This window comes from Neofelis nebulosa, chromosome 13 (genome assembly GCF_028018385.1).
Source record: "Neofelis nebulosa isolate mNeoNeb1 chromosome 13, mNeoNeb1.pri, whole genome shotgun sequence".
In the NCBI taxonomy this organism is placed as follows: Eukaryota; Metazoa; Chordata; class Mammalia; order Carnivora; family Felidae; genus Neofelis; species Neofelis nebulosa.
In genome coordinates, this window is record NC_080794.1 from 4,306,662 (window position 1) to 4,322,948 (window position 16,287).

General features: G+C 43.0%; 1 protein-coding gene across 4 annotated transcripts in view; it reads right to left on the reverse strand.

Moving 5' to 3' along the window:
- The window catches only part of PCNX2 (pecanex 2), a 303,842-nt gene that overhangs the window by 218,471 nt on the left and 69,084 nt on the right, over positions 1 to 16,287 (reverse strand). For all 4 annotated transcript variants that reach the window (XM_058696163.1, XM_058696164.1, XM_058696165.1 and 1 more), the window contains exons 10-12: positions 11,025 to 11,170; positions 2,789 to 2,942; positions 2,670 to 2,702 (exon numbers count right to left, since the gene is read on the reverse strand). In XM_058696163.1, coding sequence (XP_058552146.1) covers positions 2,670 to 2,702; positions 2,789 to 2,942; positions 11,025 to 11,170 — 333 coding nt within the window. The remainder of the gene's footprint in view (positions 1 to 2,669; positions 2,703 to 2,788; positions 2,943 to 11,024; positions 11,171 to 16,287) is intronic.

The window sequence follows — 16,287 nt, forward strand, 5'->3', positions numbered from 1 at the left end:
TTCCTCTCTCACAGACGAAAAACCTGAGATGCAGAGAACTAACTTGCCCAAGATCTCATACTTTGTACATCGTCAGGCTGGATTCAAATCCCTAAATCTGCATGCCACCCCAGCGTTTGTCATGTATCATTTGAGATCACCACCACTGTCATCCCTGTCGGGGGGAGGGAGGGCGGTGAATGCAGATTCCCAGGCGCGGCCTCAGCCACACCAACTCAGAATCCCTGCTGCTGCTGGGAAAGACACCTGAGTCTGCCTCTGTGCAGGAGATGCCAGTTTTCTGTTGCCTCTTAACGTACCCTACTGAATTTTGCTTCCCGGGTGATCATCAGTGGTTACTGTTGGTTAGACCTGTGCACAGATCTGGGTACGCCAGTTAAAAGCTTCCTCGTCCATCCACTGCTTTATTGACAGTCTGATCCTCAGGTGCTGCCAGTATCCACCTGAACCATCACTTTTTAAGCTCTGCTAGACCTGTTTTCTTTTATAACCAGACACATCTCTTTCAGGCCCAGGGTCTACTGTACAGTATCTATCAGCACGTCATTAATTCTGCATTTACATCTGAAATATACAGTGTTATGCAAAACTGTGACTTCTATTTTGCTATCTTCTGGTTTTAACAACTTGCTCAAAATCTGCCACCTGTGTTCTCCAGAAGGAAACAAAAAAAAAGAAAAGTCGGTCAATCACTCTCAGAGCAAGAAGTGTCTGAATTTATTAATAACCCCTCCCCCTACAATGTACAAAACAATGTCATTTCTGGAAAGCACTTTGGTCCATCTGATGACCGGGGCTGGCGTCGGCAGCAGGCTTGAGAGCCATCTCTGCGCCCAGCCTTGGTCAGCTCCCCTGACCATCTCCTTTCTGAGGTCTGCACATTTATAAACTGGAGACAATAAATTTGCCTTCTAAATGCCCACATGGTTCAGTCAGATTGCAAGAGGAAACATTTTGCAGCTACCGTATTTTCTCTCCCCACCAGAACTGTTAAAAAAAAAAAAAAAAAAAAAAAAGCCAAATCAAATCAGGGACTAATCTACTTAGAAATCGGTGTACAAGAACTAATAAACAGGTGTCTGGCTATGTCTTACTATGACAGCAAGAGAAGTCATTTCTTAACTCCCTCACTATGACACGCTTGCTTGGGGGAAAGGAATAGCTACTTGACTGAGTCCTCGAGGAGCTAGACCAACATAGACAATATAACTCCAACTTAGAGCGATGACATAGGGTTGTTGCTAACAGACTTGACAAATCCACAGGGATTATGCAGCTGTAGTCACCATCCACCTTTACTAGCATGTTCTGCATTATTGCTGAAGGTACATGCGGGAAATGAATGTTTAACAGCACGTAACACCCCTCCCCCAAGTCACCCAGAAAAACGGTGACACTGAGGTGTCATCACTAGAAAGGAGGGTTTATTTACTGAAGCAGAAGGGGAGGACGTGGCATCTAGGGTGGGCTCGAACAAAAAATTTCAGAGTTCCACATCTCTGCTCACTCCAGCTAACCCAGATTTCTGACGATAATCACAACAATACATCTTAATACCCTAATTATGCTGCTTCTACTCATCTTGACATTCAGACTCTGGAATAAAAAGAAGATGTATTATATGTAAACCAATTACGGGGAACAGAGGAATTTAACAAGATAGCAACGTATGCCATGTGATCGTCCAATTATAAGCTTTTCTTAATTACTATGAGCTAAACATGAGCTATCACAGATTTAAAAGCAGTCCTAAATCCTGGATATGAATTTTTTAAAAGCACAATGGAGCTAAGATCAAGCTTCCTTTCTCCGGTTTTCTTGGGGGCCCACAGCTCACCCTAACAAAGAAGAGAAAGTCCTCTAAGAGCTGAGAGGTCCACCGGGCAGGGGATTAGACCAAAGGCATGTGGTAGCCAGGGTACCTGCAGGGACAGTGCCGGACCCTGTCACTTAGCATCCTGCAAGGGAAGGGCAGCTGGGTCAGAGGAAGCTATGTGTGATTCAGAGCTCACGGAAGGATGCCGGAGCACCAACAGGTCAGTATCGGCGAACCCAGCGTCTCAGTTCTAAATGAGCCCAAAATCATGTGGGAGAAAAGTAACAATACTCTCGAAAATGTGGACTAGGAGGAGATCAGCTTCATGTAAAAAGAATAATGGTTCATGCTTACACAACTGATATTACCAATAACGATAGCTCCCACTTACTAAGCAATGTCTATGTTCCAGGCACCGTTTTAAGGAATTTACATAGATTATTTAATCCCGACAGGCATTTTTATCATCCTTATTTGCATGCAGAGAAACAGAGACATGGCAAGTACATGTATCTTCTTCCGAGTTCAACGTTCAAGCGGAGGAACCAGGAAACAAAAGCAGGCAGTCTGACTGCAGAGCCTGGCCTTCCCACACTGGGCTGCATGGTCTACCCTGACATGAGTCCAGCGGGACAGAAAAGACCCTCGCCACCCTGTACACCGCCCCCCCACCACTGCCACTCACACCACGCTCTCAGATCTAGCCTGAAATCGGCAACCATGCATTCATATTTCTATGTATATATTCAATAGATGCACATTGATATATATTTTGCCTCTTGGACAGATTTTGTTCCCCTCTCTTCAACACAAGCAGACGAGACAAGCTACTTGCCTGTTATTCGAAACTTACGTGTATTGGCGAGGCGGGGTCAGGCTGAACGCTCTAGAACACAAATCAGAAGTGTCTGTGTCATCATCTCATGATTTCAAGGATACATTAGTGATGGTAAGAATTAGATGTGGTCTTGCCTTTAACAGGGAATACTGGCAGCTGGCCATGACAAGGCAGAAGAGGAGCACCCACATGTCTTTGCAAAAGCCTTGGTTCAAGGTCAGAAATCCGAGTAGGGAAACCAGGACAATGAGTAAAACTGCCAGCACATTTTCCTTGACATCTTCAGTTCTGGGGAAAATAAATAAGAACCAAGGAAGTAAAAAGTGAGTCTGCTCCTAAAGATAATACCTGAATGCTTCTAAAATGACTGACATGAACAGAATAGTTTGGCTTTTTAAGCTTTTGAAGCATGCCTTTATATGTGGTAACAGCATTTTAAGGCTTCTTTCTTTCTTTCATTATTCTTGTATTTTATAAGTGAAATCCCTATTTTAATCCCGAACTTCTGTTATTGGAAGAAACGAAATATAACTCCATGAGTCTCTTTGATCACTAAACTGGGTTTCCTGGGGGGAGAACAATTAACTATTCCACCTATGATAGTGAAATGTCTTTCAGACAAAGAGCTGTGCTGGTTCCTTTAAGTGTGGCGGGCGGGAGGTGGGGGGAGGCAGAGGAGGTGCATTATCACCTGGCTGAAGCAGGAAATCCCTCCTAGATACAATCTCCTCAGCCAGAATCCGATTCCCAGTTTCAGGAGCTGGAGAGCTGACGTGTAAGAGGGTCTGACTGAGGTGTGTTGTGACCACAGTCTCACTGGGACCGAGAGGGACCTTTGCATAAGAGGTGTGAGATGCAGAGATGGGCTCATCCGGAGGTGGGCATGCTGTCGCTGGGTGTGAAGGTAGACAGGGTAAGGGAGCTTTAAGGTGCCGAGACAAGGGGATGAAGGCTGGATCTTGGAGGCTAAGTAGAATGGGGGAGGCAACAAGGGCAGAGGAGGCTGCTAGACAGGAGAAAGCAGACGGGCCCAAGTGCTTGGTATAGCTTGGCATTGGCAACATTTGAGGATGGTCAGTGGCTGGGACTATGACTTTAGAGGTGAAAGGCTTCTATGGGAGGAGGCTTTACATGGGAGGGCATAGCGATGGGTGGAAGAGGCTGAAATGGAGCAAGGGAGAATGGTGTGGCCACAACGTCAGGAGTTCAGATGGGTCATTCCCAAGAAAGCTGAGCATATTGGTTTTTTTAATGTTTATTTATTTATTTTGAAAGAGAGAGAGAGCATGAGTGGGGGAGAGGAGCAGATGGAAAGAGAGAGAGAGAGAGAGAGAGAGAGAGCGAGCAAATCTTAAGCAGGCTCCACGCTCAGCACAGAGCCCAACACGGGGCTTGAACTCACGAACCGTGAGATCATGACCTAAACCGAAATCAAGAGTCGGATGCTCAGCCGACTCATCCAGGAAGCCCAAGAATGATACGCATATTTTTTTACCTCGCCAATTGTCGCTCAGGAACATACCGATCTGTCCCATTAAATGATTTTCAGAACGGGACAGGTATCTAGTGTACTCCTGGCAAGCAGGCACTCCTGTGTTTTTCCAAATTAATATACTTTGTTTTGTAAGAGCAGTTTCAGATTCACAGCAAAAGTGAGGGAAAGTACAAAGAGTTCTCGCATAGCCCACCCCGCAAACACGCGCACACACGCACACACCTGCCCCCTCCCCATCGACATCCCCCACCAGAGTGGTACATTTGTTACTATCGACCAACCAACATTGACACATTGTTATCAACCAAAGTCAGGAGTCTACATTATGGTTCATTCTTGGTGTTGTACATTCTATGGGTTTGGACAAATGTGTAGTGAAATGTATCCACCATTACAGTATCATGTAGATTATTTTTACTGCCCTAAAAATCCTTTTCTGCCTACTTACCCTGCTTTCCCCCAACCTCTGGCAACCACTGATCTTTTTATGTCCCCACAGATTTTCCTTTCCAGAATGTCATACAGTTGGAATCATACAGCGGGTAGCCTTTTCAGGTCAGTTTCTCTCACTTAGTAAGATGCATTCAAGCTTCCTTCATATCTTTATATGGCTTGATAGCTCATTTCTTTTTATCACTGAATACTATTTTAGTATATGGAATACATCCATATGGTGTATGGATGTACCATGGTTTACCCTTTCACCTATTGAAGAACAACTTGGTTGTTTCTGAGTCTTGGCAACTATGAATAAAGCTTCTATAAATATCCATATGTAGGTTTTTGTGTTAGCCAAAGCTTTCAACTCATTTGCACCAAGGAGCATGACTGCTGGGTCCCATGGTAAGAACATGTTCAGTTTTGCAAGAAGCCACCAAGCTATCTTCCAAAATGGCCTTGCCATCTTGGATTCCCTCTAACTATGAAGGGAGTTCCTACTGTTCCACATCCTCGGCTACACTTGGTGTGGTTGGTGCTTTGGATTTGGCCATGCTAATCGGGGTGCAGTACATATCACTATTGTTTACCTTTGCAATTCCCCAATGATATGACGTGGAATGTCACTGCATATGCTTATTTGCTACCTGTATATCTCCTTTGGTGAGGTGTCTGTTCATACCTTTTGCTTATTTTTTAACCAGTCACTTAAGATGTATAGAAGCAAGACGCATAGAAATGTGAAGAACTCAGATATTATCATGCTCAAGTTGAAAGTTAAAAGAAAAAAAAAAAACAACTCCTGGGGGGACCAAGATTCCTCCTTTGGTGGAAAGGAAAATTTATGGGATTTTTTTTTTTTGTTTTCCACTATGTGCTTTTTATAGAGCTGAATATATTTTGTTAGTTCAGGTCCATAAAATCCGTTATGTAGTTTTTAGTGTACTCATAACATTTCAATGTATACTTAAAGATATCTAAAGCTTAGGAAAATTTTTTTTAAACCAAAAATTTCAGTTAAATGACCAGACATTTTTCCTATTTAGGGGGGAAAAATAACGTTCCTGAAAAATATTCCCCCCCCACCACTGGTTTCTCCCCCAGCACGACTCCATTCCTCTGCCCCAGCACCCCATGACTCCACTCTCACGGCTCCTTATGTATCTGTATTTCAATATCAGGTTAAAAAGTTTACTCACTGGGCAAGGAGTTCTGTGATTGAGGCAGTACAGATAAGTCAGAAAGATTCATCTGGCAGAGGCTGACAAGATGCACTGGAGAGGAAATAGAGCAGAGTGGGATAAACAACACTCCAGGGGAGAAGGAACGAGGGCCTGAGAGGGCAGTGGGAAACTGGCGAGGCAATGTGATGTCAAGACACAGCAAGAGCAGGGCAGAAAGGAATGGACTGTGCACAGTGAAAGGCTGGCTGAAAGAACAAAGAAGGTCTCAAGATTTCAATGTGGGGAAGAAAGGATCATGGCAACATCAACGGCAGAAGTTGGGAAGGGGCGCTGGTTTGCGAAGGGAGGTTGATTTGTTTGGTCACTCAAGAGGGCTCAGCACTGCTCCAGAGGCTTGGAATACATCAGTGAGCAGAACTTTTGAAGCTTTCCTTCCAGAGGGCCATGGCATGAAATAAGTAATACGCACACTGCATAAGGATATTAGACAGCATTTGAGGATGATTCACGCAATCAAAAAATGATCAGAACAAGGTGAGAAGAACTGTGGCGGTGGGGGTGGGGAACTGCTGTAATTTTAAGCAGGAAGGTCAGGCTAAGCCCCACAGAGAAGTGCTACTTGAAAGGCGAGGCGGATGGCCACGCAGATATCTGAGAGGAGAGGAGAGGGAACAGACAATGCAAAGCCCTCAAGGCTGGAGGAACGCCTGGCTTGGTGAAGAATGGCAGGAAGACCAGTGTGGGTGGGAAGGAGTCCATGGCAGTAGCAGGAAGTGAGGTCAGAGAGCAAAGCAGTGGCTAGATCATGGGGACTCTGAGGCATTCTGAGCACTTTGGCTTTCATTCATGAGTGAAATGGGGGGCACCGCAGGGTGGTCAGCAGAACAGCATGTTACAATATTGTACAGGGAGGGGGGCACCTAGGTGGCTCCATTGGTTAAGCGTCTGACTCTTGATCTCTACTCAGGTCGTGATCTCATGGTTCGTGGGATCGAGCCCCGTGTCAGGCTCTGTGCTGACAGTGCAGAGCCTGCTTGGGATTCTCTCTCTCCCTCTCTGCCCCTCCCCACCCCGTCTCTCTCCAAATAATAAATAAACTTAAAATAAAAAAAAGTGCACAGGGAGAACAGGTAGAGGCAGGAGATGCTATTGCAGTGGCCCTGATGAGAGACAAGAGTGGTCTCTCATCAAGAGACAAGGGTGGTCACATGTAAGGTGGGATGTAGCAGATACATCTGGAGAAACAGTGAACATGATTCCCTGTGAGAGGCTGACTGAGGGTGTAAAAGAAAAGAAGATACAAGGTTGACTCCAAGATGTTTAACCTGAGAAATTAGAAGGATGGGGTTGTCGTCAGCTGAGGTGGGGAAGACAGCTGGTGGAGCAGATGGGAGACGAAGCAGTGGTAAAGAACTCAGTTTTGGACAGTGGTCATGAGATGTCAGGCTGGTAGATGGAGAGACAAGTCTGCAATTCAGGAGGCAGGTCCAAATCTTAGTTGTTGGCACCTCAGCGGTATTTAAAGCCATGAGACTAAATGCAATCACTAAAGAAAAGAGGGTAGACAGAGAAAGAAAGGAGACCGAGACCAAGGGCCGTGAAACACCCAACATCAAGGGGGTCAGGAGGCAGAGGCTACCTGCACAGGTGACTGTCCCGTGAAGCAGTAACCAGCTAGGCAGAAGGAAAACCAAGAGAGGGCTGGATCCTGGAAGCCAAGAGAGGAAGCATACCAAGGAGGAGGATCGACTCTGTCAAAGGTGGTAAATGGGTCTAGTAAAATGATGACTGACCAGTGAAGTCAACGGTGACCTTGACAAGTGCAGTGTTGGAGTCAGGAAGCAAACATATGGGTTTATGAGAAAATGAGAGAAGAGAGAAGACAAACACGCACAGGCAGCTCTTCACGGAGTTTTGCTGCAAAAGAGCACAGAGATACCAGACAGTGGTTGGCGGGAAAGTGGGCCAAAAGGACTTTCGAGGATGGGAGAGATGAGAGCGTGTTCTCAAGATGGCGACACTGACAATGAGATTGTTTGAAGAGCATGAACGATTCTCCCCCTACTTGTTACGGGGCTGCCTCCTTGCCTTATATCTATCTTGGTTTGCGTATTTCCTCCTCAGGAAACACTTCCGCAACCACCTGTTCTGACATGGTGTCCCTTGTCCCCCACTTTCCTCTACCCCAGGCCTTTATGTATGTCCTTCACGGCACCTATTCCACTCTATTTCAGCCTGTCTCATGCAGTAGAATACAAGCCCCATGAGGGTAGGGACCACACCTGTTCCACTCACTGCTCTGTTCTCAGTGCCCAGGGCAGAGCCTCACATGGAGCAGGTGCCTGGGGTTTGGGTGGTTTTTCCTTTTACTATATTTGTTGAATTAATGAAAAAATGAATAAAACGATGCCCAGATGGGCAGCTTTTTATTTTAGCTTTTTATTTTATTTTAGATCGTAACTAGAGAAATGAAAATAAAATCTATGTGTTTTGCAAGATGGGGTAATAGCAGAATAAAAAAATGTATAAGAGAAAATAAAGGAGATTAAGGACAAGTCCAAAAACACCTGAGTAGAATGAATGCCAAACCAAAAGCAAATAGGAGATGTTGAAATCACAGGAACCGTGAAGGTACAATCAGAGAATAAGGAAGTATTTTCAAGGAAAATCAGCCTGAGTTCCAGAGTAAAGTTGAAAATTATGAAGCAGAAAGCCTGAAGCTATGAGAGTTTATAGCAATGATTAGCTCAATTTCAGTGCTTTTAATTCACCAATTTCTTCTACTTCCTGCTCAACCCTTACGGTTTGTTTTTTATTATGCATAACTTCCTTATAAACATTAATTTGGCAACTCAAGTTCATTAATCCATGGGGGATTTTAAATATAATGTCCCCCAATGAACGTCAAAAGGTAATTTATTGATGCCTTTTGGAATTTTACAATCATCATAAAAAATGTATTGTGTAAGTTCCTGCTTTCTTAAACAGGACTTTCAGATCATAACTGTCCTCACAAAGAAGGTGAGCTGGCGAGGGATGCCATAATACAGCCCTACACTGTACTCAAGGCCATGCTGAAGTGGTGACTTCTCACTCCTAGAATCTGTAGTGTCACAAAGCTCCCAGGTGATTCTGGTCCACGGTCCTGTTTGGGGAAATACACTCTCCCTGCAAAGGTCCCAAGCTGCTTGGTTTTTCTAGGTTAGTGTTTGGGCTTTTCTTCCTCTGTCCTTGCTGTCAGTTCGGGCCTCATGTCGTCTGATCTCCCCTCTTAATTGACCGTGAACTGGAAAACCAGATCCCCACGTGTGCTGGGAGATGCCTGAAAGTAGGCTGATATGGGCTCTGAAAACAGGACGATTTCCCCTACGAATTAAGGGCCTAAATGTGTCTGGACTTGACAGCATCTACTTTGGCTACACTAATTTTATTTTATTTTTATTTATTTTTCTTCTTTCTGGGTTCTGGGCCACATTTCAGGTCATAGTAACAGCAACAGCAGCTAATATTTAAAGGACACTTTCCATAGCTAATTTTATTTAAACCTCATAATCTCCGTGTATATAGATGATCCCCATTTAGCAGACAGGAAGCTGAGGAACAGGGAGGTTTCACAGTCATCCTTGGATCACAGCACGAGTAAGTGGTGGCACGGGGCTTGATCCCCAGGGGCTCCCTGTACCAGCTGAGCGACCCATGCCTAAGAACGTAATGCTGTCTCTACAAAACCCTTAACACTGAATTCAAACCCACTGCAACAGAAGCGATTAAAACTATAAAACTGTAAACTTTTTAAAACTGTAATAATCCTCATCATCCTTTTCCAGACTTTAATTAGATTTTCAGTTAATCTGTTGCCACTGAGTGCATTTAAATAATGTACACCTAGAAATGTACAGAAACATTTGTTTTTAATATGAAGGGCTAACACGAGGTAGTCCAACTTTCAGCAATTCCTTTTAAACAGAAAAAAAAATTAATATTTCAAAAAAAAAACCCCTAAAACTAACTCATCTAACAGGATGTGTTATTTTGGATGATTCCAGTTATGTTTGAAATGTTCATCTTAAGTGTGTGCCTCTGGGGTGACGTAGTGTTGTTAGAAAAACCATTATAACTCCATTCCCTGACTTGTGGGTCCTGAAATTTACTGTTGTAATTTTGCATGACTATAGTTTTTTAGTAAGACATTACTATAACAATCAGTCACTGAGGGACCAACCATAGGATGGCAGGCAATCAGCTTTCCCGCCGCCCCCACTGGCTGGCATTTAACTGTGAAACTCCACATTTGCTGATGACAGTGTCAGTAAAGGCGTGTTGAATCTTCTTTTCTTTTTTAAATGTTTATTTATTTTTGAGAGAGAAAGAGAGAGTAAAGGAGCAGCAGAGAGAAGGGGACAGAGGATCCGAGGCGGGCTCTGCACTGACAGCAGAGAGCCTGATGCAGGGCTCGAACTCACAAACCATGAGATGGCGACCTGAGCCAAAGTCAGACGCTTAACTGACTGAGCCACCCAGGTGCCTCAAGCCATCTTCGATTTTCAAACCAACACTCCCATCAGAACTGCACAGCCCCTGAAGATGAAAATCCCGTCCTTTGTATATCGTGAGGTCGGGGGCAGGGATGGATATGGGAAGTTCCCAACCCGGCCCCGTCTCCACCGTGCTTTAACTAACTGGACCTTCTCCTTCCCTCTTCTCCCTCCCCGCCCAGCGACTGCATCTCCAACCCTGCGTTTCATCTTCACAAACAATGGAAAGAAGAGATGAGAAAGAGCAAAGGGTTTAAAGGAGAGATTAATGTTCCAATTAGTGTATCTCAGACAAGAGTGAGAAGTAGCCTCAGCTGTTGAGGAGAAAAGCTAGAAATCACAGGGCTCCATCTGCCCTCCTCTCCCCCTGCCCGCATCCAGTCAGCCAGGCCCCACACTACCCATGAACCCCAAGCCCTCCTACAAAAATGTGGCAAACCGTGAGTAGACCAACACTTAATACTGTCCCCAGAGCCGACCTTAAATCTGAACAGTGTTCCCCCAATTCTCTAATCTCCTACAGTAATTGCTAAATTACAATTTCTCCAGTGGTCAAGATCTCACGGCTTCGCCTTTGGGTTTGCAGCACAAAAGGCATACCTCTTGAAAATGTTCCAGAGAACCTTAGCAAGTGGCAATTTCTTTTTTATAAGCATGTGAGTGCCCTGTTATGCCCCCATTGTGTCTTCTCCGTACGTTTGCATGCTCAGTGGCTTACCGATCAAGTAACGCCAACAAGGTAAGTCGATCATACCAGACTTTAATCCACTTGCCAGGGAAAATGATAAACTTGTAAAACTGCTCTCGGTTAAATTTTCCTTGTGTTGAAGAACACGACGAGTCTTCCAGATCCTGACTCAGATGCTTTTACATACCAAAAGAAACAACAGAGAAAGGGTTTCATACTGACATGTTATTGTCATAAACGTACCTCATAATAAAACAGTATAGAAAGCAGATGTTCAAATTCTGAAATGTAAACCAACATATTTCATTAAAAAGGGTACTCTAAGAGAAAGATAATGATCAACAAAAAGGGTCTTTCTTACCAACACACTTCCATTCCATTATAACGTACCATTAAATTTATGCGACTCCCATCAAAACACTGATGTTAATTAAGGCCAAGAAACTGCCATGAAAATAGTTCTCATAAAAGATCAGAATTTAACTGAAGATCTTAAATGGATTAATTTTTTAAAGATATGTTATTTAATGCAACATCAGAATAAATATTTAAATTTTACTAAGAGTAAAAAAATTTTCATTGCCAATTTTGTAGGTCATTGGTGAGGCCTGATATAAGAAAAAACGGAAATATCTATAGAAAAAATCTAAACCAATAAAATAGAAACAGAGGAAAATTTAATTCCAGATTCAAAATGTTTTAAGCCCAGATTCATTTCTGGTTGGCTCTAATCTTGTGGAGAAGAATTTAATTTTGAAAAGAAAATTCCTCTTCATTGATTCGTCTAACATACTTAATGAGTAACTCTTCTGAGCCCGGCACAAGGTTGGGAATAGGAAAATAAAAAAGAATACGGTGGACTCAGTCTGTGGCATCCTATTGCCTGTACAAAAACACCTCTTAGACATTCAACTGTCTCACAGACTCAAAACCAGATGCTGAATGCATGCCAGGGCCCGACATGGGACTAAATCCCAGAAACCGTGAGATCATGACCTGACACAAAATCAAGAGTCAGATGCTTAGCCAATTGAGCCACCCAGGTGCCCCTAGGGTACCATGCTTTTTAAAAATGAATAGTTTCATTCAATATTGAATCAATGCAAATACATATCTTTTAAATGTGTGTAGAGTATTAAAAAAACCCACGAACCCCAATTGAGTGAATAGCTGCGTGGCTATCACCCAGTATAACAAAAAGGGCATTACCGCTAGCATAGAAGTTCCCTGGGGGCCACACCGCGGACACCTCTCCTTCCCTATTCCTTCAGGGATCATCACTGTCCTGAGTTTTGTGTTTATCATTCCTTTTGTTTTCTTCTGTTTTACTCTGCTTATTACATCCACAACTTCTATACTGTTTATGTTTTTGAACTTCGTGGATATGAAACCACAGCCTATGTATGCTTCTGCAACTTGCCTTTGTTCCCTTCCATTCCACATTATGTTCCTGAGCCTGATCCATGCTGTTTTACAGCTGTGGCATCTATTTTCACAGTTGAATAATATTGCATTATACGGACATGCCATAATTTACTTATCTGCTTTACTGTTGGATATTTAGGGTCTTTTTTTTTTTCAAAAAAAAATTTTTTTTTTACTATTACACTGCTATGAACATTTTTGGAAATGTCTCCTGGTACATATGTGCAAGGATTTCTTTAGAACAGACACCTAACATACACTTAGGAATGGAATTGCTAAGAATGCAAATGTTCAGCTGTACCACACATTCAGCTTTACTAGGAAGCAAATGGACGTTTCCAGAAAGCGCACAAATGCAATTACTGGATATGGAAATGTTCAATTTACTAGAAAACACCTTGGAAAAATAAGATTTCTAAAGTGATTCTATCAGTCTGTACTCCCACTAACAGCAGACAAACATCGTGTCGCTCCCCATCCGCACCAACATTTGAGAGCATCAGGTACTTTTTAGTTGTTGCTAATCTGGCATATAAAATATTTCAAATTTATTCTAATTTGCATTTCCCTCATTATTAATGAAGTTGAGCATCTTCGTCCACTTTTAGTTTTTGGCTGCTTGTTTGTCTTTTATTAGCTTATATGTGTCTACGTGTGCATGTGTGTGTATATATGCATATATGTACCCATATGGTCAAGACCTTTATTAATCATGCGTGTTACAGATATTTTCCCAGTTTATGGCTTGTCTTTTCACTTTCCTTATGGTGTTACTGATAAACAGGTGTTCTTAATTTAAGTGAAATCTCATTTATCCATTTTTTCCTGTAAAGTACAAAAGTTTTGCACTTTTGGTACCTTGTTTATCAAATCCCTTTCTACCCAGAGTCGTAAGGGTATTTGATTATATAATTGTACTTAAAATTATATACTTTTGCCTTTCACACTTAAGTTATGCATCTACCAGGGGTTTCTGTACATGATATAAGGGTCTGTTTTCTTTCCCATAAGAACACTATTGTCACAGCGCCATTTACTAAAATGTTTGTCCCTTCCTCACCAGTTTGCCAAGGCACTAATGCCTGTATCTGTGGGTTATCTTAAACTTTAAATTTTAAATTATATTTGCTTTGTTGCTCTTCCCTTCATCTCCTCTGGAACTCTGACAAGGAGAACAGTAAACCTTCTTGTCCTGACCTCCATGCTTCTTTCCTTTTTTTTTTTTTTTTTTAATAAATTTCTTTTTTTTTAATGTTTATTTATTTAGAGAGAGAGAGAGAGAGAGAGAGAGAACAGGGGAGGGGCAGAGAGAAAGGGAGAGAGGGAAGGAATCCCAAGCAGGCTCTGCACAGTCAGCGCAGAGCCAGACATGGAGCTCGAACCCACAAATGGTAAGATCGTGACCTGAGTTGAAATCAAGAGTCAGATGCTTAACCGACTGAGACACCCAGATGCCCCTGACATCCACGCTTCTTAACCTTCTTTCCTATTTACCTCTTCATCTCTCGGTGCTACACGTATATAATTGTTTCAAATCTTACGTGTCAAATCTCCCATTAAATCCCTTAAAGTTTTATTTTTATTATATATGGGTCATTTCTAGTATCTGGTGCTTTTTCAGATCTGTTTGGTCATTATGTGGCCTTTTGCTTCTGACATTTGCAATCCCTTCTTTTATTTCTTTCATACACGTGAAACATTCTTTTTTTTTTTTTTTTTTTAATTTTTTTTTAACGTTTATTTATTTTTGAGACAGAGAGAGACAGAGCATGAACAGGGGAGGGGCAGAGAGAGAGGGAGACACAGAATCTGAAACAGGCTCCAGGTTCTGAGCTGTCAGCACAGAGCCTGACGCGGGGCTCGAACTCACAGACCGTGAGATCATGACCTGAGCCGAAGTCGGACGCTTAACCGACTGAGCCACCCAGGCGCCCCACGTGAAACATTCTTAATCCATATTCTGAATCTGATCATTACAACTTCTAAATCCACTGAGAGTCTGTTTCTGCTTTCTGTTGACTTTGCTGGCTCTTATTCATGGTCTCATGTTTTCTAACATATTTTGTAACTTTTCACTTAATCGTATTTTCCTTGGATCTTTATTTGAATGAATTCCTTGACAGCAATATTAAAGCTGTGCTCTTCAGGATTAAAATTCGCCTTTGTTTCTGCTAGGCACGAGAATGCAATACCAAGCTGGCACCATCTTAACATAAACTCTTTGTGTGAGGTGTTTGGATCAGCCATGTGATCCAGGATGAATAAGGGCTGCAAACCCACACCAAAGTTTGAGGCAGGTAGCTTTCTATGCAGTCCCTTAGTGGGGATGGTGTTGACAGAGTGTGTTTAGTTAGTCCTAAGAGTAGGATGTGGCTTCTTGGAGTCCCAGATTAAGTGGAGAGGCTCCTGTTAGACTTGCCACATCGTGCTGTTTGCCATTCTCTGTGCAGAGGCCATTAAAGACAAAGCCCCCATCGATCTCCTTTGCTGTTGGCCATTGCCTTTCAGGAAGCCTTTTCTGGACACCCCGGTTCCCTGTAGATCTTCTATTTCTAGCCTGTTTTTGTTTTTGTTTTTTTGCAATTGTGCTTAAAAACAAAAAAGCAACAACACAGAATTTACCATCTTAACCATTTGTAAGTGTACCATTCAGTAGTATTAACGATATCCATATTGTTATACAACAGATCTCTAGAACTTTTTCATCTTCCCAAACTGAAACTCCATCTCCATTAAATACTGACTCCCCATTCTGCGCCCAGCCCGATAACCACCTTCCTGCTTTCTATGTTTTTGACTACTGTAGGTACCACCAGTAAGTGGAATCATACAGAATTTGTCCTTTTGTGATTGGCTTATTTCATTTAGTATAATGTCCTCAAGGTTCATCTATGTTGTAGCCTGTGTCAGACTTCCTCCCTTTTTAAGGTTGAGTATTCCATTGTAAGGATGTACCACATTTTGTTTATGCGTTCATCTGTCGATGGACACTTGGGTCGCTTCCACCCCCTGGCTATTGGTAAGAATGCTGCTATGAGCATGGGCGTGGAAATATCTGTTTGAGAGCCTGCTTTAATTCTTTTGGATATATACCCAGAAGTGAAAGTCCTAGCTCATTCTAATCTGTACTTTTATTTGTTTGCTTTGGCTCTGTATTCTTCCAAACAGGATTTAAGATCGGCTGTAATTTCCTGTAGGCTGACTCCCATAAGACACAGGAGACTGGATGGGGCGCCTGGGTGGCGCAGTCGGTTAAGTGTCCGACTTCAGCCAGGTCACGATCTCGCGGTCCGTGAGTTCGAGCCCCGCGTCAGGCTCTGGGCCGATGGCTCGGAGCCTGGAGCCTGTTTCCGATTCTGTGTCTCCCTCTCTCTCTGCCCCTCCCCCGTTCATGCTCTGTCTCTCTCTGTCCCAAAAATAAATTAAAAATGTTGAAAAAAAAAATTAAAAAAAAAAAAAAAGACACAGGAGACTGGTAAGAAGGGCCGAGACCAGGAAAGGGATGAGGACAGTAAAGAAGACAGCCTTGGAGGGGGAGCTGCTATTGAAAGGTCGCACACATTTCTCCTTGAGTTATAAAGCAGAAGGTTATACTTGGGCCGATGTTTTTTCCTAATTCAGTGAAAGTCACTGGTGTCAAAGTGCCTGGCACGCATATGGGCAGTGCACCTGCTTCACTGGAGCCCACAGCAGAGCTCTCCGAGGAGGCCAATTTTACCACCTCTTTGTTCCCAGATGCTAATTCACTGACTCAGCTATGGAACATGAAGTTATTCAGATCATAAAATATTAATTCAAAAGGCCCTGCCAGGGACAGCTGGTCCAACATGAAGGCAGTATACAGGGTGGCCGCATACAGGACGGATTG